A 24,767-nucleotide genomic window follows, 5' to 3' on the forward strand; every position below is an offset into this window, starting at 1 on the left:
TATCTTCAGATTTGCCAAATCCAAAAAAGGCAGCTTGCCACAGCCACTTTTACATTGGTCTTTCTAGTTAAGACTTATTAGGATTATAGCCTGTGAATGTACATGAACCATGCTACCCTCAAATGCTGAGTGAGTCGCCTATGTATGGCATCTTTGCCCTGACTAGTATTTCTCAATACATAAGTTATCATCACCTGGCTGAGAAGATGCATTATGTAAATACAGTCATACCTCAGGTTACAGATGCTTCGGGTTGCGCACCGTGCCAAACCCAGAAGTACTGGAACGGGTTACTACCAGGTTTCGGCACTTGCGCATGAGCATATGAGCTAAATCGTGCTTTGCGCATGCGCAGAAGCACCGAATCGCAACCCACGCATGTGCGACGCTGCGGGTTGCGAACGTGCTTCCTGCACAGATCATGTTCACAACCTGAGCGTCCACTGTAACATAAAATGTGAAATGGCATTGAATCATGGCAATCTGTCTTAGGTAAAGTTCCAGGTAGGTAGCCATGTTGGTCTGACGTAGTTGAAATAAATAAAAAAATAAGAAAATTGTCCAGCAGCACCTTAGAGACCAACTAAGTTTGTTCTGGGTATAAGCTTTCGTGTGCATGCACACTTCTTCAGATACGATAGGTAAAGTTGTGATCCACTTAGGTAAGGTTGAAAACCAACACTTTAGAAAATTCCATCAACTATCTCTCCCATTAAATTTGCAAATATTTAGGATCAGTTCACAGACACATGTTCATCACCTGATATATGACTTTACAGCATCTCAAAGCTATTATGAAAAGCAGACATACCATGACTGTCATCTGTGTCTGGCTCTCCTGGTTGATAGTCACTTGCAGGTTCTGAAATGAAAAATAAGGGAAATATTTGGTTTTTGAAGGTACATAAAATGTTGTATTCAGTGTAGCACTAGGAAAAATATTTCGTCAGACACTTCTCCCCCTGTATGTCTCCTAAAGCTGTTCGGGGATTTCCCCCAACCTTCCAGAGCACATTTGGGATTTCCCCCAACCTTCCAGAGCACATTTGGGGACAGGGCAGGGCTTGTGGGAGGTAGGGGGGAATAGAGCAAGGAAATCCCATTATGCTATTGCAAATACTTTGTTGAAGACCACCTACTTCTAAGTTAAAATACTGTCAATTTTCAGAAAGGTGCCCAATTAATCTAACAGTTTTTAGACACATATGCTTGGAGTAGACATAATCCTGGAACTAGAATGTAAGGACTGGAGTAGACCACAGAACCATTTGTGCTGTCTTCCAATACTTCTTTTATTGCAAATGAATTTCCTCATGCCTCCCTGCATCTTGGTATGAGCATCATCAATTCAGGTTAAAATGAATCTAGGCATACTTCTAAATATTTTGAACATCCTGATAAAACCACAATTTTCAGGATCTTAGGCTTCAGGTTAGATGTATGCTTAAATACAAGAACATGGGAGGAATTCATGCATGAGAGGGGGAAGGCAGAAGGAAGGGCACACATGATGCTGCAGTCTTCTTCCATTCACTAAACTCTCCTTCCAATGACGTCCAAACTGGGTCACAATACAGTATACAAGTCATTTAAAGCAGACTTGATGACATACTATGTTTGACTGAACTGAATGAACTCAAAGACATATATTTATTCCATAAAAGTCTAAGTAAAATATATCACCACCTTCTTAATCTCTTTCAAAAAAGGAAAAGGAAAAGAACAACATGCTGAATACTCTTAATATTTCAGGTACCTTCATAGTCAGATTCTGGTGTTTCTAACACTTCTGGCCCTTTATCTTCAAGGTCTCCATCATAGACATCCTGTTCTGTGGGAACGTCAGGTGATTCACTATTCTCCTCCTGAAAATCTGTTTCTTCATCCGCTTCATTTATTTTTTCTTAAAATGTTAGAAAAACAGCATATCAACTGAAAAGTCTCAATTGCATTCTGTAATCACCGCCCTTCTAAACAGATCATTGGTACAATCCAAACACATTTAAGGCCCACTGGGTTGGATCCAGATGGAATTTTGCTAACTGGAGACCCCCCCTTCCTCAGACAGCTCTCTGTGCACCTTGAAAATCTGTTCCAGGGTATTAGGAGACCCTGAAGAACAGTATGGGAAGTTGCACAGGGGACTACTTTATTTATTTATTTATTTATTATTTTTATTGCATTTATTTATTATTATTATTTAAATAAATAAATTAAATTAACTAAATAAATTATTTAAATAAATAAATAAATAAATATTTATTTATTATTATTATTATTATTACATTTATTTCCTTCAAGGAACTCAAGAAAGCTACACAGTTCTCCCCCTCTTCATGTTATCCTCACAACAACCCTGTGTAGTAGGCTAGGCTGAGAGACAGTGACTGGTCCGAGGTCCTCCAGTGAGCTTCATAGCATAGTGGGGATTTGAATCCTGGTCTTCTAGGTCCTGCCAAAAATAATCTTCTTCCCCTTTTGCCAGCAGGAGCATCAAGTAAAGTGGAATGAAAGCCTCTGCTGGACTGGAGTCCCATCCGCAAATGAAGGAACCCTTCTGTTTGTGGAGGGAAATGTCCACATACAACCCACTAGTTTAAAATTACTCCTTTCACAGAAATCAGTGGATCTTAAGAGTGCTTAGCTCTGATATTGCGCCTCAAGCATTTACTGTTAATATGGGATAATTCTATAAACTGGTATCATTGGACAAACATGTGAGGGGCAGGTCATTATCCACTACAGTCATTATTGCATTTTGGAAAGCAAACATTTATTTCGAACCAGCAGCAAAAATGTTCTGAAAGATCAGTAACTAGCTACATACATTTTTTTAACTGATCAAAATAATTGATTAGTTCTAAAATTTGTTTTTAGAGGTTCATGGACAAAGTATTCATTCATACCAAACTCTGTTTCAAGAACTTGACGTAGCAAAGTGTCCATTTCATCTTCCTCTTCTGGTTCTGCTTCGGCACTTCTGTGTTCTACATTATTTTAGAGAATACATCAAAGGTAAGCAGAAAGAAGAGACTAAACTCGAAAACCAGAAAACAAATACTTTTAGGGAAAGTGAGCATGTTTACCTATGGATTTGATATATGGCATGTGATATATGGCATTTTTATTCAAGTTTTTTTCATATACAGGTGACTCCCCACTTACACAGGGGAGTCTGTGCTGGCCCTCTGCATACATAAATGAAATGCCCTTAAGTGGGAAGCACCCCACTGCACCTCTGACTCACCAGGACACCCTCCCAGAGCCCAAAGAGGACATCCTCTTTGGGCTCCGGGGAGGGTCTCCTCGCAAGCTGGAGGCGCAGCAGGGCTTTGTTGAGGTCCTTCAGGTCTCTTCCCCTACTTCTGGGTTCCTGATACAATGCATTTGCGCAGTCACACATGATGTGGACATCCATAAGTGGGGTGGTGCCTGTACATTTCACAAACATGTACCCACAGAAGCTGGTGGACTCTCCTTCATTGAAGGTTTTTAAATGGAGATTGGATGGCTATCTGTCAGGGATTTTTTGAGCTGTGATTCCTGCATTGCAGAGCATTGGACTAGATAACCATTGGTAATCTATGATTCTGTGAGTCCATAAATTAACAGTATGAGACTATAGTTAAGTACAAGGCTATAGTACAGCACTTTGAGGGGGGTTCTTGCTGTTTTACAGTCAAACACTGTATAGATTTTGTAAAATAAAATAAATCTAGTAGAGATGGACGAAGCATTCCACATCACTGTCCATGAGTGAATGGGGGTTGGAAGCCAACATCTGAAGGCCACAGGTTAGTCACCTCTAAGTTTAAATAATTTGAAACTATCCATCATGATTAACAGTGCATCTTCCATGAGCTGGGAGTATGTGGTAGAATCTGCTATGCTGAACTATCTAGACTCCTGAGGATCTTAGCTTTCGTTTTTACATAAAGCACTTTTGCAGCCCTCATGATAATGAAAATGTTTGAATATGAGCCAGCACAGCCTGTAAGGTTTTATCATACAAAGGCAGACTTCAGGCTTCTGGAATCTACATTGTTTTTTACTAGAACCCCAAGATCCACAACCTAGAATTAGAGCAACAATGGGAGCTTATGAAGCAGAACGAATTACTTATTGTACCATAAGAGCAATATATTGGTAAAACCTACACAAAGAAGTACAAATCTACAGCCAAGTTAATATGGATCTCGGATTTTTGACATTTATGTTGCTTATTATATACTGCATTGTATTGTTTTGTTGCACATTGCCCTGTGGCCATTTTTGGCACTGGGCAGTATAGAAATTGCTCAAATATCAGTGGGATGTACATATTGCAAGAAGATTTCCAAGTACTAGGAAACTTGCATATTGTTTTAAGTGTCTTTAAAATATTTAATCTGGACCCAATCCATTATAGAAAATACTCATTTTTTTTTACAATACTCAATGCCTGAAATGAAGAAAACATTTTGTCATGCTAAGAGTGGCAAAGAACAAAAACAAAATAAATGAATGCACTGGCATATGTATACAGTGTAACAGAAAGCTGTTTAGGGTGTTTATACAGTTCAATCCCTGTTATAAAGAACTCTAGTAAAGAAACTACTTTTAATATTTCAAGCTAATTAATATTTTATTTGAAAAGTTTTAAAGGTTATATGGAGAATCTAGTCTATTAAATGAATATACATCCAAAGATTATTTCAATAGCTATTTCATTTTGGGGTGCAGTCCAACAGTGTTCATCTGCCAGGGGAAACCTAAACTGCTGGTGGAACAGATACACCCTTCCTCCTATACCCCCCAGATCTGTTCTGGAGGGCTGCAGAGTAGTTGGGGTGTGGGAATGGTGCTTCAGGAAGAAGAAAGGAAGGAGAAGTCCACTCACACAACATTGGATGCCATCCTCTGTTTTTATCTTTTCTGATTTGGGGCATATTTTCATATGTTTACTTCCCTAAGAGATGAGTTCAGAATGATTTTGTGTAAATGTGCTGGTGAAGTACACACAACAATTCATGAACCAGAAACTAGGTTTGTCCTGCTGACTAATCTTTCATGAAAGATCTAAATAGAAAGAAATTCAATGTGACATTATGCATATCGCTACCTCAATGGAACCATTCTGAAAGCACTCCCATAGTGTTAACAGTATGGAAGAGGGTTTGCAATACGACAAGATCTGCAAACCTCTCATTGAGGACAACTTGCTGTAGAGCAGATGCTGTAAAGCTTTTACCATACAAAAAGATAGGCAAGACTGGAGTTTATTTTTCTATGACTTAGTTTGCAAGAGAACCTACCTGCTCTCCCATGTGGCTCCTCTGTAGGTTGGGTAACCTCTTCAGCATCTCTTGGCTTTTGCTGTTCTGGGACAGATCTTTCTTTAAGTCCTGCATTGTTTAGTTATAAAGTTAACTTTAGCCTTTCTGATTCAACATTTTGGCTTTCTTAGGTATCACTGAGATAATGACAAGGGGTTGAATCCAAACTTAGAAAGACTTAGAAAGCCATTTAGGCTTTTGATCCAGTGGAGGGAACATGCTGAGGGAAAAGGGAAGAGGCAACATCCACTCATCCCTGCTTTCCCTGCAACCCCACACATTAATATTTTTTCAGAGGGCTTTAAGGGAAGGAAGGAGGAATTGCCACCTTCCCCCTTCTGCCTGTGAAGGAGTCCCCTGATCAGAACTCTGCTCAAAGGAGTCTCCCACCACGGGGAGCAAAGTCTGGATCCAAGCCCACAAATCTAAAGACTACCAAAAAGGAGAGTACACACTACACACAAGCTACCAAAGTACCACATTGTATTTCAAAGTCCAACATTTTTTTCATTTTTAAAAAACAAGTTTTTGGAGCCTGTTGCAGCATCTTCTTAAAGGAAAACTTCTCTCTGTATGAACTGATTTCATTTCCAGCTGCCTTTAAATCAGTTTCCTTTTGCCAAAACCCAAAGTTGCTCTGTAAATATGGGGTTATGGGCTGCTTCAAGGAAATCTCTCCAAATGCTGCTGTGAACTTATATGTATCTCTGGATTGCACTCTTAAATTTTAATTACTTAGAGCATCAAAAGATAGTACTACAAATATCAGGGCCACTTCTTCTAAAATATATACGGTATTTAGTTGTTAAGCAGAAGCCAAAGGTGGATTTGGGATAGTAGCTGTTTCCAAATGAAGGTTGAAGCTCCTTTCCTAACCCGTCACCCTTGCTTCATTCCTTATTTAACCTCTCACCCCCACACACCAACACCTCCCCTATCCAATATAGAAATCATTACCATTGATGAAACAAGAAGAACTGCTTGGGGTGAATGAAGTGAAGCAATGTATGTCTAATGAAAATACTGCCTTCCACTCAAAGCCAGCTCATGGGTAGAGAAGGAGGAAGGTATTTTTCCACGGTTAAGATTCTAGACTGAGGGGTGCAGGGGGAAGAGTGAAAACAATGTCTCAACCTCTCTTTCCCCTAAACTGTTTCTGAGGACCTTCTTTGTGGCACACTTTTGAGAGTGAAAGATAGGAAGAGCTAATCTATACATTATACAGAATAAGGCAGCATATGAATAGAATTCTGGATTGTACTACTTCAGATTACAGGCAGAAAAAAGGAGAGAATATATTTTGAATGCTTCCACATGTAAAGTGCTCCTGACATACAATTAATAGATTTTGCACCACTAAAAACAAACATGTTTTTCTAGCTAGTAGTAGTATAAATGAGTGACATTTCCATCAAGTGACCAAACCAGGGATAGAGAACCTGTGGCTCTCCAAATGTTGCATTTCAGTTCCTACAAATTCTAATCAATATGGTTAATAATTGTGGGGGAACCACAGTCTCCTTTCCCTGATCTAAATAATGGATGTAAACATTTTTCAAATGGGAGACAGGTTACAGATCCAGCCACTTGACCTGTCAAATCCAAATACCATGCCATAATATTATCATTTAGCATCTTTGATCAAGACAATTCCCCAAAATTCAGATTCGACATGAACTTGACCACATTGGCAATATTCCATCAATATTGCAGAACAAAGCACAGAAAATCATGAGTGGGCTCAGTAAGAAAGGTCTGCACATCTACAGTGATCATTGTCCTCTTCAAGAAAATGGAATTTGTTGGACTCATTTTTATCCATTGCAATTTTAAAGTGAGGGGAAACATTTCTGAGCAGTGTTTTTAACATATCTTCTATAGCATTTATAGGTTTACAAACTGCTAGTATAGTCCACCAAAACTTTGGTGCAACCCTTACTGCTGTAAACAGGAGTGGCATAAAAGAACATCCATAATTTTCTGGTGGATTGTGTCATAGAGAACAGGGCACTCTGTGATTTTACTAAATGGACACTAAGGCTGCAATCCTACTTACACCCATGTTAGAGGAATTCCCATTGAACATAGAGAGCTTTACTTCTGAGTAAATGTATATAGAATTGCACTGTCAGTTTCTTCATTCTTCTTTCAGAACAAACTGGTGGCATTAAACTTTATTGGAAATGGAATATTACTGTAAACACATTTCATACAAGAATGTGCATGGTTTTGATTATTTTCTGTATGCAGAATTGCAAAATAGTTCCTCAAAATATTCAACCTGTACGTTTTCAATCCAAAATAAAGTAAAATATGAACTACACTAAAAGTTACAATGAATTAGATGTAACATCTAAATGGTACACACTCAGTCTTCATGTTGCTGAATCTTCATTGGTTAGAGGTAAAGATCAAATTATTATTATTATTTATTAAATTGGTATACCTTTTATCCAAAGATCACAGGGTAGTTCACAACACGCACAAAGTAAAACAAAACAAAAACCAAATAACAAAACAGAACCCCTCCCACAAACACATTTAAAAGGCCATGGAATGCTGATCAGCCAGAGGCCTGGTTGTAGAGAAATGTTTTCACCTGGCACCTAAAGATATGTAATGAAGGCGCCAGATAAGCCTTCCTTGAAGAGCATACCACAAACAGGAAGACTGCAAGGAAAAGGCCTGTTCTCATGTTGTCACTCTCCTGACCTTTTGTGGAGAAGGCACATGAAGAATGGCCTTAGATGATTATCACAGGGTCCGGGTCAGTTCATATGGGGGAGAGGCAGCCCTTAATGTCTGTAACCATAAATTCTGTACATCCACACCATTCAGATGCAGTACCAAATGTACAGATGTTGAGGTAAGCAGGAAGGTCTCACGTCACATGTTCGCTCTCAGAAACATATAAATAGGCCAGAAGTTCCATGTCCACCCTGGTCCTCAGGCCCTATAACGCTGCTTTGCAGGAACCTGTCTTTGTGGACAAATTGTTTGTAACACTAATCAATGTGTTTATGTACTACCTATGTGTGCTATAGGGACGCGGGTGGCGCTGTGGGTAAAACCTCAGCGCCTAGGATTTGCTTTCAAAATCCAGAAAAGTGTGAATGGACTGAGTCCACCTACACTTTTCTGGATTTTCTTTTTTAAAAAGTCACAGTGGCGTAGTGTGGGTTGTCAGCACCCGGGCCAAGGCAAGTAATTTGCGCCCCCTAACCCGTGGATTTTAGTAGGGGCAGAGAGCTGTGAGTGCGAGTGCGCCCCCCCAGATGTTGCGCCCGGTGCGGCCGGCCCCCCCTGCACCCCCACGCTACGCCACTGAAAAGTCGGGCTTGTCATAAACATCATTCAAAGCTTGGAAACATCTAGAAGCTCCCCAATCAGCAGCTCATTTGCCAGTCTCTTCTCTTTCCTAAAAGCTTTCCCAAAATGTAAGCTGGGGGTGGAAGGGAAAACAGCAGCACCTGAAATTTGCAAAACCCAAGGGCTCTACCTAAATTTGATTACTCATGCAGAGCATTATAAGCTAAGGCATGAGAAGCGACGGAATAGGGCTGGCTTGGCTCACAATGAAAGGATACTTTTCAGAAAACATGGAAGAGATGGTCTCAGAAAAACCCACATTGATGTCTAAAATTTAAATTGCATAGGTTTTTTCACATGATCAAGAAAAGCATTATATCTCATGAGAATTCTAAATGTGTTGTATTACTGCAAAACAAGGGTGAAATATGTTGCTTTTATTTTCGTGTCAAAATTGTACTTTGCCACCCATATATGAGTACTTCTTGTGGTAAGACCAGAGACACAAAGAGCTACACAACTATATATTTTCAAACCTTGCACTGATCATAACACATATCCCAATGTCTGTTCAGCACTAGATTTCCTAGATTTTCCCCTCGCCCCAAATACTTTTTTGACACAGTATTCTCCATGTCAAGATAAAAACAGCAAATGGACTTATTCCAAATATCATTTTGGAAAAGATTATATTCAATGTTTATTTAAAAACATATATAATAGTATGTCCTATTTTGTACCCAACAGGAAACAAAACCAGTGCAATCTGAAAAATACAAGCAGAGGGGGTAGCAGTGAAGGTATAATTTGAAGTAAATGTTCTTATTTATTTCTGTTCTTCACTTTTTTCATTGAGCCATTTGAGCTTTCATTCTTCCATGTATTTATTTTCTGAATAGTTGAAAAAGATGTGTTTTGTTGCACTTTCTAGAGTGATATGCATATTGATAAGATATTCCATCGTCCCAAGTGTATAAATTGGATCATGTCCATTGAACACAAAAATAAAAATTGAAAACTAGTCTACCTTATTTTCCCCTAATACTTCTACTTCCCAGTGTAAAACAACACTTGCAAATATTTCAGTGTTTTATTTTTGTATTAGCCTTATGTGTGACATACTGAGTACCAAAAACATTCCATTATATAAATGATCTCAGTACAATAAGAATGTACAAGACATTATCAGACATACTATGTACAAATTGGAATTTCATAGCAGTCTATCTTATTTCATGCTTACAATTTCATACATATTCTAAGGCTGTTTGTGCAAATGATTCTGTCATCTTGTTTACTCTAACAAGCTAAAGACAAATTGCCTTAGTGGTGCTATATTACATTCTCGTGCTATCAGTTCTAACTGAAGCAACATTCAGATATGAAAATAGTATCATTTTACTTTTTTCCTCTTCTCTTCATCCTTTGCTGAGCTATCGGATGCTTTAGAAAGGGCTTTAGCTGTTTTTTTAATTTCTTTCTCTTTGCCACTAGCTGATTCTTTTATCTCTTTATTTTTAAGATTCTTGTCTAACCCTGATTTCTCCTTTTCACCTCTCCTGTCTCGCTTAACCTTTTCAGATTCTTTTTTTGATTTATCATCAGCAACTTTCTTATCCTTTCTCTCCAAATCATCAACTTTCTTCTTTGTTTTTTTCCTCTCTTCATCTTTGGTTTCCTTCTTTCCTTCTTGCTTCTCTTTCAATTTCTTGGCTGGTTCTTTGATCTCTTTTATTTTTTCTATTTTCCCATTTAAAAAAGGGGAAATGTTCATTAAAGAACACACATTAAGACACTGGATATTAGTAAACCAAACTCACACTCCAACTTCACATCACAAATTCATAGTTGCAATTCAAAAGAACTTGATCACACAGTATTAGTACTGTCAAAAGAATTGCAGGTAGCAATCGCTACTTGGAATGTGCCAAGGGAAATAACTTTCTATTTTATAGGGCTTCCCAAAACTTATTCTTCAGCATCAGATGAAAACTGTTCTATTTCCCCAAACTTTTAACAGTATTTAAACTAGTTCTCCTATTTTAAAGGTTTTATGTGTTGTAAGTGGCCTTAGAGAAACTGATGTAAATATTTCTTAATTAAATATGTTAAAAGAATTTTCAATTGCTTGAAAGATTATTCAGCTGCCAACTTTTTAAACAACATCATGCTACCCGATGAGCTACTAAATAAAATTAAAAAAGAGACACACTGTTAAATGGAAATCAATGACTCTAAAATGTATTTGCCTATTTTAGAAGAGGTCTATAACTGGCATAACCTCCTTATAATGTATCTAAAATTTGCATATCCAGCACTGACATCTTGCTCATGCTACAGACTTTGGCTTGCACAGTGGAATTTCCCCTTCCTCTCCTGTCGCTCCCTCAAAATCTGTTTGAGAGGATTGGGGGACCCTCCAAAGCACATTTTGGGGGTGGCACAAGGAAAGGAGAGGCAAGTAAAAGTCCCACTGTGCAAGCAGAACTGTGTTCACTCAGCTTTTATACAATCCATGGATTTTGAGGGGCTGGGGATATCGTAAAAGAGAGGAAGCAGTTCAAACATACGCTGAATTAAATTTGCATACTTTAAAGTCAGGGATGGGGAAGCTGTGGCTGGAATGATGGAAGCTGTAATTCAACAATTTATGGAGGGCCACAGATTCCTCACCCCTACTTCAATCATTCTGCTACTGTACTTTTTATATCTGCTTTGTCTTTTCTCTTAAGATCTCCTTGACCTCTGCCCTTATGCAAAGGGCAGTGCTATCTGCTATCCTGTACTCATGGGGCTGGGTCAGTGAACTAACAGAAAACACGACTATCTCAATTCACAAATGCTAAAAGCAGTGCTTTTTTCTCTCTAAGAAAAATGTTTAAGGGTACTCGCATCTTCCTACTGATATTGTATTACTGCAGCTCAATGAGGCTAAAGTTAGATTCACAAATGTTTAGGGGTATGCGTACCCCTGCGTCCCCCCAGAAAAAAAAGCACTGGCTAAAACTAAGCACGATGCTACATATATTTGAAAAAGATAAGTGAAAAACAAAGTTAGGCACCCCTAGGCAAGAACTGCAACTCATTTGAAGTTTAAATGGCTGTGACCCCATAAAACAGGAATGAGGAATTTGTGCATGCCCACAACTCCCATCATTTCTGACCCTTGGGCCATGCTACTTGGAGCTGATTGGAACCGAAATCCATCAACATTCATAGGGTGACAGCCCCCCCCCCCACCCATTTTATAGGCTAATTTTAGAAATGTTAAACTGACTCCAGAGGTCATGATTTGTAAAGAAGACACTGCATGGAGTATTTCCATTGTGCTGTAAACACAAGATAAAAATAAGATCCTACTGAGAACACCAGATTTTAATGATGACCATCATGTAGACAATTTTTTATTAGAGGTCTTAATACTATATCGTTATAAAATGGTTTTAAAATAGTTTAGAAAGTTATATACACAGAGACTTATGAAAATGATTGAGGCACACAAATCTGCATTCAGTTTGCAATTAAAAATGACAATATTATTTCAATAGAGTAATACTGAAATAGATCTGAAGTATTGTAGCTGCCTTTAATTAAAAAAATATGCTGATAACATAATTAGTGTTTTAATTACATGACAAAAATGCCACTTCAGGTAAAACTCAAATCCAACCAAGTACTAGCTAATATGGAAAAGAAAACCACCAACACACATGCACACAATATTCAGGAAATTATGAGGAAACATGGGGGAGGGAGGATCTGCAGACTGGGGCAAGAATTAAGAACCTGCCAAAAATTTCCCCATTAGGTAATTACCTCTCCTCTTGCAGCCAAACTCTAATGTCAGAAGTAAGTTCGGGGAAAGGGAGGATTCAGGAGGTTCAGGTGTGGTAAAAGCATCCTTCTAGCTGGCCTTTCCTTCCAATATGTTCTCCAGCTCACATTCTCCAGCAATTGTGAGATTGAGAACAAACATTTGCTAAACATTATTTAGTCCACTCTTCCCAACAAGGCCTTTTCTTCTACACCTGTTTTTTAAAAAACATTTGCAAAGGATGATTACAATAAAATATCGAGTGATCTACCATCCCTCTACCGTGAATGGAAATAGGAGCAATGCATTTGGAATAAAAATCTTTTAAGATTAGCATTACCAACATGTTGGTTTCAGAGCATGGTTAATGCTTCATTGCACGAGGAAATGGTTTCTCCTGCCTTGAAAGAGGCAGTGATACAACCGCTCCTAAAGAAACTGGCTCTGGGCCCCTTAGACTGGAACAATTACTGACCAGTTGCAAATACCTCCTTTTTGAAGGAAGGTGATGGAGAGGACTGTGGTGGATGTTTTTAGTTTATTGCTGATTTTGCTTTTAAAAAAAGTTCTTCTTAATAGTTGTTAATAACTGGTTTAACCAATAATTTTATTGTTTTATTCTTTTTGTACACTGCTTTAAGATATTTTACAGTGTATAAATTTTAGAAATAAATAAATAAAGCCCTGAGAATAAAAAGACTATGATATTACAATGAAACATAAAAAGGGAGCATTTCTCCTTCAACAGGAAGACATGAACTCTAATTAAGAAAGGCCCAGCATATTTTGAGCAGAATGCTTGGGGTAACAATATGAAAACTATATAGTATTTCATATGCCATGCACATTGTAGAAGCCTTATCTATCCAGATGATTGAATTCTTTGCCCAAAGGCCTTGATCCAAAGGCGTGCACTCAGTGATCAGAAATTCTCATGCATCACTGGGAAAATTCAGCTAGAATTCTGCTAGTTAGATATTTGACAAGAAAGACTGAATGTAGCATCCTATTTTTCCTTCCCAGACAGTTGACTAGTAGGAATCCAATCTTTATATTTGCCCCAGGTTACACATGCCCTGTCCCAAATCCTACAGAATTGCATGCACTGCATCAATTTGCACACAGGATTGTTCATCCAGCAAGAGAAATATGCAGATCCACACACACATAGCCTGTAGCTGGATTAGAAATTAAGTTTTTAAAGTACTGTAGATCTAATTATGTAGGATGCTGAAGAGCACCCAAAACTAATGCTTGATATTTTTTGTTCAGTACATTTTGAATGCAAAATCACACTGGTATGAACTGCATCCAGAATTAGTAGACACATTTAACACACATTTAAAACACATTTAAAACACATGCATTTCAGGCATTCATAATCAGTGTGCACAAAAGGTCACTAATGCTCCAGTAGCAAAGTACCTTTGACTTTAGCCTTTCTCTTGGCAACCCCTCCTGGTGGCTCCCCTGATTACCATAAGATGAAAACAAGTTACAAACATTATTTTAAGTCTTTAAGATGCTATACACATGGGGGGGGGAGAGATGACCCAGTATAAAACAGCACCAAAATTACATCAGACCTTAAAAAAAACTTATACCTGACTGTTCTGTTTTCTGGAAGTGTTCCATTAAACAAAGCTTTCAAAATAAGCCGTACACAGGTATAGTAGGCCCAGTCTCTCTCATTTCATCAAATATGAAAGCTGTAATTGGTAAGGTCACAGGAAAGGACCTTTTCTATAGCAGTGCCCCAGTAATGAAATTCCATTCTGATGAGAGGGTGGTAAATACATTTTATTCCATTAGACTTTTAGTGTATTGCAATCTTGTTATCTATGGTCTTATTTTATTTGCTTTTATTCTGGCTTTTAAAGCTTTCCAGTTTGGGGAGCTCTTTTAGTCATCACTATCTCAGTTGATCCGAGAACAGTCTCTCCCTCTCTCTCTCTCTCTCTCTCTCTCTCTCTCTCTGTGTGTGTGTTTCTAATGGAAAAAAAATCAGTAATACTGTTGTATGGGTTTTCTAACTTATGGTTCTCAAAGAGAAAGTGAAAGATGTATTGCTAAAACAAAGAGAATTCCAAATAGGATTTTTTCATTGGTAATTGGCTCATAAGCTAAACTATCAATTATGAAAAAGTGCTGTTTGGATTATGTAACACCAAGTATGGGCAAGCATAAACTAAAAGGATGCTATCTTATGCTTTAATATTTCATCTGTTTCCAAACATATGGATTCATGTGAAAGAATCTTCAGTACCTAAGAATGGAGTCCATTAGTTCAGTGGAACATTTTGTGGCCATGTTGCTATAAGACTTAAATTAAGGAACACTTGAGTCACAAAACTTTTTAAATGACTTCACTTTGCAGAATAAGAAACATGATGTTTAAAAAACTGATACATCACAAAAATGAAAGCTTGTTTCCCCCCAGTAAGAATATCCTTTACTCTTACTAGTTTTATGAATGATATTTGTATTCAGCATATATTACTGGACTAAAGCAAGCAACTTACGACCATTCTCAGGCTATGCCTTTGGGACTGCTGCACAATTGATGCATTTGGAATATCATACCTCAGCTTAAAAATCCAAAGTTGAACAAGGTTCACACACTTGCACAGAGCCACTTTCCTCTTTCCTTTGTGCAAGTGGGGAAGCAAGCTAGGAAGATTTCTATTACATCCAAACTAAGGAACAATGGTTAATGGCTCCAAAAGAAGACCTCATATTGAGCAAACTTTAAAACATGTATTTATATCCTGGCTTGGTAGGAAACTAAAGCTAGTTAAAACTTTCTAAACTCAGATGCAACAGAAAGCCATGTGTAACTGCTGCTGAGGTAGACCAAGTTCAAAATGCTATAGTGAAGTGGGCCATGAACAAATGCAGGTACTGAGCATATAAAAGGAGATTTGGGACTGGTTTTCCATATGAACAAGAGCTGTTACTTCTGAATACTAACTTCTAATCCTAAACATGCCACCTGGCTGCCTTAGTTGCCAAAGTGAGGCAGCTTGGCTCCCTGCCTCAGCTGACTGGGAACAGCTACCATTCGGCTCCTTCCTTCCCCAAAGTGCTTACTGCAATGACCATTCTACCTTGTCACTGCATAACTTCATTATTCAACCAGTTCTCAAATTACAGAGTGCAAGTTCCTTTAGCTGCTGCTTTCCATAGCAGGGTGGTCGTATGATGTTGCCAGAATGAGGGTAGTGAGTTAATACCTCAAGGCTTTCTCTGTCTTTCCTTGATAATCTGAATACTATTGTGCAGCCGTGTGACTGTGTTGATACTTGAGTTTGCCTGTTTTCTTCTTCCTTCCCTTTTGAAACATGTACCTGAGACTGAAGACATTATTTTAAACTGAAAACCATCTTGAGTGCTTTGGTAGGAAGGTGGAGCATAAAGATAAATAAATTAAATAATAAGCATGGTGACTGAAAGAAGATTTCAAAATACTGTACTAGATATAAACTGTAGATCTAAATTGAAAAGATCCAGTGATATGCTATTAAGTTACTGGTTTCTTTTGAATATCATGCTCTCAAAGACCTTAGCAAGCTGTGAAGATAAGCCCATAAAAGTTAATAGCCTACAAAAATAATTACTAAGTCTGTTTTTTATTCATAGGAGTAGCACTCTGGTCCAACCTCTGCTAGTCCTCTTTTATGAATAAGAAGCAGGCAAGCAATAAATGTAGGCTAGTAATATAGCAGGCTAACATAGCCTCCTCTCCCCACCTGCTTCTTTTTATGCTGGGTGCAAAGGAAAAATAGCCTCACAGAAGATGCCTCCTCCCAATTTTCAGTAATACCCCTCTTCTCACTTAATCTGGCGTGTCACAGCCTACTCCATTCAGCAATGCACACCTGAGGAAAAACTTTTGTAGGGACAAAGGGAGAGAGAAGTCACCTTTCACCCATCCTCTTCCACCAGCATTTCTCTGGATTCAAATCTATATGATTTCCCTTTATTTCCTTTTTATACAAAAAGCAAAAAACAAATGAACTTTAGATCAGATCATAAACAAGGTTACCTCAAACATGATTGAAGTTTTACCATTTCATCACCAAAGGAATGTGGAAGTGGTATTAAAGGTCCAGAAGTTTTAAAAACATTGGGCAATAAAAAAACAAACTTGTTAACAAAACATTCAGACAAGAAAATCTTACGAATACATTTTTTTAAAAGACAATCACTAATCTAGTCCTTGAAATAAACTCCACAGCTGAACCATTATTGCTGTTATTAGATAACAGAATACAAATTTTGTCTAACTTTTATTTATATGGTCCTGCTCAGATGTTTATAACTGTGAAACCCATTTCCAATAAGAATTAAATTTTAGCCATCAATAATGAAGGGTCTGAAATCTGTTATATTATAGCCTTGGGTCAGCTATAGAAATCTATTATTTTAGAACAGCCTGAAGTTTAGTAAAATAAATAAAACCAATGAAATCTCCACTTCCTCACCTTTGCTTCAAAACTGAAACACAATTGTTCAGATTATGTACCCCACCCCACCGCAAAGAACAGAAAAGGTAACTGAAAAGAAAATGAAATTTCTTGCTGAACATCTGGTGACAAAGCACAAAGGCTATGTTTTGCCCCACAAAGCCCTGAATTATTGGTTGCCATGTTATGAGTAACTGCCCTTTTCATCAGTCTCAACTAAATAACTTCTAATTCATACTATCAGGTATACAAAACTATTTTTAGAGAAGATAACTCCAAACAAACGAAGGTACATTCCTTGTAAGCTCAAATTCTTTTCTTACAATACTGTGGTATCCAAATGTTATCATTAATTTATTCCACTGTGGATAAACATACAAAGTATATAACATTTATCAATAAAAACCACTGTTTTAATATATTTCTACAACAGTTATGCCCAACCATTTTACAAGATATGAACTTGCTTTGCATCAGATACAGTTGAGGATGGTCACAGAAATCCGGGGTTCAGCTCAGGTATTTTTATTTGGAACAAATAAAATGCAAAGTGCATCTTCTGCAAATTATTTACACATTGCTGCCATAACAAAGAAAGCAGAAGTTTGTGCAAAATGTAAAGCAGCTTTTTCACATTATGTGCTCAATATTATGTCAGGCAAGCTTTGAAAATCCATAGAACTCTTCCTCAGGCTGTAGACTTTACTTGCACACTTTACTTAAACACTCACATTTCTGAGCCATGAAAGTTTCTATCAAATGTGCTAATTCTGAGACAAACAGTGCAATTCTATACATATTTATTCAGATGTAAGCTCCATTGAGTTCAATGGTTGCTACTTATAGAAAAGAGTGTAAAGGACTGCAGTCTAAGGTTTGATCAGCAATATCAGATCAAACAAGCCTAAGTGCATTCAGCAGTGTGCATGAAATACAGGCACTAGATTTTATCATGCACACACACACACACACACACACACACCACAAAATTTTGCACACATATCTGTTCCAGAAGGTTAATTTGCTCCACACAAAGCTGGGCATGGAAACTTGCTGAACTCAGGCATTTGTATAATCAGTCCCTTCACTATGAGATGGGGGGAGGGTGCGGCGGAGCAGAAAAATCAAAAAGCAAATCTGAGTCAGCCATTCAGTTTAGCAAGACATAAAAGACAGTTTGCATTTATCAGCTTTAATTGGTTGAATATTACAGGAGAAATACATATTTACAGGTTCTCGCTTTCAAAAAATGTCCACTAAATTTTTACAAACAAATCTGCCTTTAAGAGATAAAATAGTATATAAAGAAAATAAGAATGAAAGCTTCATTTCAAAATATACAACACTTGCATGCTATTTCTTTCATATAGTAAATGGATTTACTAACATAACAAATTTGAGTAACCTCAGAATTCTGCTCTATAAGTCTGTAAAAGCATGTAATAAATTATAAAATTAAGGAATACTCATTGGTAGCAAATTCAAATAATTTCAGTAATAGTTTTCTTATTTAATGCAATAGTAGGCAGAGTCTTAAAATATAAAATATAAATATATACATAATTTGTCAATCATGCCAGAATAGTCTATAGTAATTTAACACTTTATTAGAAAGGTGAATCATTTAAGGGTTAATAGTGTAGGTTAGTACCATAGAGCTTGTGCAGGCTAGTGCTAAGAATACACAGCACAGGTTAGTACTAAGAAAGCACAAACCGACGCAAAGCCATACAGAAACCAATCATACTACTGAAGACACTTTTGTCTTACCGCAGTCTCTCTCTCAAAAAGGCTTTTTGACAAGTGAATTACATCACATGGCTGATATGTCCATTGAGGGTAAGGGGTTACATCAGGTTTTACCCCAGTAGCCTGTTGCATTTTGATAATTGAACTTGATCCCTGAACTAAAGTCATTGGTTCTGTAAATCCACAATAACACATGTCTTTTTCCCCTGAACCCCTTCATTCTGTGACGTACCATCAACATCATCTGCAGCATCGCTCTCTTCTTCTTCTATGATTTCAAAAGGAGTCATTACATCATAGAGAAATGAGAGGAAACCATAAAACCAATCAGAACTTTCCTCTGCTAAAATATTAAGGACTTCCTCAAGTGAATCAATATTTTCATTATTGCCATCTTTGGTCAAGCCTACACAAGAATAAAAGGAAAGAGAGAGAGAGAGAAGGCAGCAGTTAGGTGGAAAAAGAGAAATTGAAGTAGAAGGATTTAAGAGAGCCTGTTTCATGATCAGCAGTCTAAAACAGTATGGTTAAGAAAATTAGTAAAAAGAAATCTGGAAGTTTTAATAAGCACCCAAGAAACAAACCATTTGAAGAAATTGAAAAAAGACTGACAAAGACATATTCCTACTACTGACCTTGCCAAGGTGGTTGATTAGAGGCCACTAATGGGGAGAGGATTAAAGACATGCTTATGCAAAAAGCACCAAAAGCTGTAGCCTTTCCTCACAGAAAAGGTACCTCAACAACTTGTATCATTTTGGTTCTAACCCTTTCCTCACCTTTTCAAGCAATATATTCTATTGATATTGAGTACCTAGATCTGTACACAGTAGTTCATAAAGTGCCACAGAATTATATAAAGAGATTGTGATCTCTTGATATAGCAGCTCTCTAATGTAAGAGTTATCCCAAACTGGTTGTGCTCCAGCCTGACCAATTTCCCTAAGAAATTTGGGGAAATTGTTCTACAATCTTTATAAGCACCACTTCAAACACTAGCAGCCTGGTTTCGTTGTAATTCAAGTATAGCCCCTCTCTTTTGCATGCATGGCTTTTATTAAGTGTTCCCCAATGTTTAATAAATCTAAATAATTCTTCCTGACATTACCGTGTCATTCAAACCCCTCCCATCTTTCCATGTTGCTGACCTTCTGCATGAAACAGGTAGCATTCCTGAAAATGCCATGTCCCTGCACTTCAACATTCTACCTAGCAAGCTAGGTTTTATTAGAGTATCTCATAACCACTTTTAACAGTTTGTTATTGGTGTAGAAAACTGCCATCTTCCACCCATTATTTATAGGGCAAACCATTCATATCAGGCAGGTGCAAACCCATCACAAACTCTTCTCCCCATACCCTTAATTTGCAAGTCTAGCACTGCCAAAGATCCCCCATCTCTGGAAACATATCCTAAGAGCAAAAGCATATTGGTTCAGTAACCAAGAAATGAGTCCTTTCTAAAGGATGATTTTGTTGTTGTTTTTTCCTTGCAGAATTATATAAAGCAGTGATTGAGAATTAGAAAAACCTTGATCCCCATTATAGCTGCTTATTCCCTTTACTGGGAAAACACTGCTGTCAGATTGCATTTATCTTGGAACTACAGGCTGAAAAAGAAAGAAAAGGAGAAAGCAAATGGGTGTCTGTAACCCAAAGCATGATGTTTTATTATGTTTCAATATATGCTGTAAGCCACCCAGAGTGGCTGGGGTAACCCAGCCAGATGGACGGGGTATAAATAATAAAATTATTATTATTACTACTACAAAAATGAGCAATTAATAAAGTAAGGGTAACACCCCTAAAATCACACCAGCAAGCCTGTTTTAGGAGATGAAGAGATAGACGTACCTTGTGAGGGAGACAAAGCTTTCATTATCCTGCTCATATGAACCAGTCATGGTCATGGACTGGGGAATATCTGATTTCTAATTACATGTACATCTATGAAACAGTAGCATGATCATGTCTTTACAACTGTACAGTTCTTTTTTATGTCAGTTGCAAAATAATGTTACCACTAAAACAAGGCTCCTGAACCAGTAAATTACTGACACCTGCCCAAACGAATCAATATGCATTCTCTCTCTCTCTCTCTCTCTCTCTCACACACACACACACAGCTCATCTTATCGTCCAAAGGTCTGCTACTCAAAGTTTATGTATGTTGGCATGTAGAGGTATTGGGTAAGCATCTTGGTGAACAACTAAATCAGTTTTGTTCACATTATTCATATTTAATATACAAAGTTCTGCAATGTAAATCTTGAAACTGGGGAAAGAATTAATCACAAATAACAATGATAGCACCTGCCTATTATCACTCCATCACCCCTCAGGGTTGTTTTTTTTTGGGGGGGGAGTTGTTTATGCTGTATAGGTTATTAGTCGACTCATGAACGGAGGAAATTCAGGGTGTGTCTGAATATATAGATTTCTATGCTATCTGTACATTGTTAAATCACAAGTAGTCAGAATACATCAAAGCAATTTGGGTTAAAGGTTGTAGATGATCAAATGAATTAGGTATCTGAAGACACAGGAATATATTTGCCCAGTGCAGCGACACAAACTAAATTTATTAAGTTTCCCAGACAAGCTGAAGATCTTAGAGAACATCTGAATGTTAAATCAATATCCCTGTAGTAAAAGGGAGCCTTTAAACACAGAGCCTTTAAAAAGCATGTCAATATAGCATAAAAATGCCAAGATATAGGTAATTATTTTTATTTGAGAAAGGTCCCAGGACTTGTTCTCTTCTTCTTTTAGTCTTTTATCTACTTCTAGACTTAACATCCCATTCCACTTCCAACCTATGTAATTCCTCTTACTAATCTAGTATTATACTATTCACCTTTACAACCTAGCTATTCAAATCAGGTGCACTGTCCTAAGTGCCCTTTTCCCTCACGTCTCACTCTGTAGACTGGGCTTTGCAAAGTCCTCATCCTTTTCTGTCTTGTCAATCTTCTGGCTTTTTAGGTACGTCTTGCTACTTTTTCCTCTTGATTTGCCTTATATAGGTCTTCTTTCCAGTTTTACTTCAATTGTATCTTGGGTTATGTGCTTCAGTATGTTTGACAATCAAACTTCACACTTTACATCAGTTCTCATTCCTCTTCAATCTTATGCTTTTCTCTTCTGTTTTCGTTTTCATTGCATACTATAAATCTTATGCTTTTCTCTTCTGTTTTCATTTTCATTGCATACTATGACTGTTTCTCTATATAAAATGGTTCCAGTGCTCTTTTACACCTTTTTCCCTGATGGAACTCAAGGCGGCTTAATAGGCTTAAGGACTTTAGGATTTCTGACTAATGTTTCTCAGGAATCTTTTATACAGGTACCTTAAAAAGTTTTAAATATATTATCACTTTAAACATTTATCGTATTAAATGTTTCATACTGTATAAGAAAACAATAGGACTACAGGAATACATGGTGCTGTGCAACATAATTTCACCAATATTAAGCAATTACTGTGATTATTTTAACACTTTGGGTTACTTTTTGTTTAAAAATACATATAATAAATAATGGTATTGTGAAATTTTGGAAACCAGATTCATTATTTTAATGCTGCAACAGAAGGTAATGTTTAAGTCAGTTTTAGAAGTGTCTACTTGCCTAGCAAAGCCTTGGCATCTTCCACATCAAAATCTCCATCTCCATCAGCATCATAGATCCCAAGTTTTCCTAGAGCAGGGACAGAAAGAAACTAATTCAGTAATCTATTTCTATATTAATCTGTTGAATGTGTGATGGAATGTAGCAAGAAATCATGAGCCTCAACATTTTATAAAAGATGTCATTCCAAAACACAGATGCAAGTTTACTGTTTTGAGATGATATACATTTTTTCCAAATAAACAAACCAAACTCCTTAAAATATAGCGTATCTTTCTGCAAATGTGAAATCCTTTTGGATTGCTAAATCAGCATTTCATTACTTGCTAGTGTTTAAGGAACTGTAACAATTTTGTATCTGAAATGACTATGCAAGTCAAGTGACACAATGGCTGTAATCCTGCTCCATTCACATTAGTGGAAGTTATGGGACTGGCTTTTTAATAGGAACAGAATTGCACCTATCAGTTCACTAAATAGTATTTATCTAGATTACTGGAATAGTATTTGTTCAAGAAAAAAGAACTCAAAAATCTACTGCTAAGTGCTACACGATGATTGCTTATCAATAAAATTGCCTATCTAATGTCAAAGGTACAATACTTCATAAGCAGCATATCAAACACAACGTTCAATGCATCTGTTTCAGACAGTAAATTGGTGTACTCAGGAATAATGCAGATGCATGCAACATAGAAATATTCCTGCTGCTATGGAAATTTGCAATTGCTGCATTTGGGATACTGGCAGAGCCATAGCCCTAAACACTCAAAAGAAATTTAGGCAGAAGCAATTTCAATCAGAGAAATGCATGCCAAGCTGGCTGATACAGTAGATTAATTGCTAGAAAATCCTAAAAGTTGGAGAGGATAGTTTGAGCTCATTTTTTGCCACGGCTTATTGAACAAGGCAGAAGCAACAGTCATGCGGAGAAGAAGCTAAAACAGAGTCCTGCCAAGGTGGTTGCTCAAAGGGCATATTTGTTTTATCCCAAACAAAAATCAAAATATCCAAGAATGAAACTGAGAATTCTAGCAACACATTCAATTGCTATTCACTAGCTATACTGAAAACAATATAATAAACCAGCACTATAAGAAAGGAAATCTAGCTATGGTTTGGCTTGATGTCTGAGTTGACAAGCCATCATTAAGGAGATTGTTCTGCTTCCAAAGACCAATATAGCCAGAGACAGGAGAGCAGAGCAGACAGGTGACAAAAGCAGGCAAACAGCTCTAAACCAGTTTGATTGATTCTTTGAGTTCAGCTATGCTATGCTCTCAGCTATGCTATCCTCTCAGCTATGCAAACCATAGGATTTGGAATCATGTCTAAATAGAACAGATAGTGATTGTGGGTTGCAGCCAGTGTTAATCCTACTCAGCATAGACCCACTGTAATTACTGGACCTATCTAACTTGGGCCCATAAATTCCAAAGAGTATACTGCAAATATAACTTAGTTGAATACAACCCTGCATAATTTATTTTAATGAATTTATTATGGAATCTTTGTAATTATTTAACCTTCCCAGATACTAATATTTTCATGGCTACATTTCAGTTGGAAACAATTACTCATTTCCACATGATGTCAAAACACTGTAATAAATCAGCTAAAATCTGCAATTCTGAGCTTTGAAAAGTCACATTTTGTTCTTAAGGCTCACCGCTTTAAACATATTTGTAGTCTGGATATTGGATGAATTACACTTTTACACATAGCCAAATCCTCTACCTTCCATTTCACAACTACATGTGGACTTTAACCAAATTAATGGTAGTTGTGGGAAAGGCAGGCAATTGAAATGTCTTCTCACCCACCTGCATCCCTCCGACTTCAATCCTATAGATAATTTTGGCATGAAGTGCAAATGGTTACACCATTTCTATTTGCTCTGAGCTCCAAGAGTCTCTAGAATCAAATCAAATGAAGCAAAATGCCCCAAAGCAGCTTCATACAGAGATAAACAGAGAACAGGCTGCATGCCAGGTGTTGCCTATATCAGCTTTCCACTCTCATAGGACAATTGGAAAGTCAACTTAGATCATACACTTCCCCCAAAGAATACAGAGCTCATGCGATACAACTCCTCCTCCTCAGCTTTTTATTATTTGTACACTTGGAGAATTTGTTTTTTTATCAAGTGGTTCATAAATTTGCTTAATAAAGAAGTACCAAAACTCAACTCTAAAAGAAAGAGTAGCAGCTGAATAAGGTTAAAAATCTGAAAACCACTTAAAGAAAGCAAAGATTGAAGGGTGTAGCAGAAGATAAAATAATGAAGCATATTTTGTTTACTCCAGCAGTATGCCAACAGTCAGGTATTTCAATCCCAAGAAGTATAAGCATAGTTTATTTCTCTATAATCCTACCTTGGAGTACCTCTGACAAGTTATAACGGAAGTCCTTTGCTTTGGCTGCATGCGTGGTAAAAATATAGAAACCATTATTCACATTGTCAAAACCTGAACAGATGAACTA

The 24,767-nt window shown here is 37.3% G+C and overlaps 1 protein-coding gene across 15 annotated transcripts in view; it reads right to left on the minus strand.

The window, feature by feature from the left end:
* The window catches only part of ASPH (aspartate beta-hydroxylase), an 88,252-nt gene that overhangs the window by 49,068 nt on the left and 14,417 nt on the right, over nucleotides 1-24,767 (minus strand). For 4 of the 15 annotated variants that reach the window (XM_083623256.1, XM_083623263.1, XM_083623266.1 and 1 more), the window contains exons 3-8: nucleotides 24,659-24,703; nucleotides 22,284-22,352; nucleotides 5,295-5,384; nucleotides 2,907-2,987; nucleotides 1,757-1,903; nucleotides 812-862 (exon numbers count right to left, since the gene is read on the minus strand). In XM_083623256.1, coding sequence (XP_083479382.1) covers nucleotides 812-862; nucleotides 1,757-1,903; nucleotides 2,907-2,987; nucleotides 5,295-5,384; nucleotides 22,284-22,352; nucleotides 24,659-24,703 — 483 coding nt within the window. The other 11 variants (XM_083623264.1, XM_083623265.1, XM_083623268.1 and 8 more) reach the window with 6 other exon arrangements.

This window comes from Podarcis filfolensis (genome assembly GCF_964270895.1).
Source record: "Podarcis filfolensis genome assembly, chromosome: 7".
Classification (NCBI taxonomy): Eukaryota; Metazoa; Chordata; class Lepidosauria; order Squamata; family Lacertidae; genus Podarcis; species Podarcis filfolensis.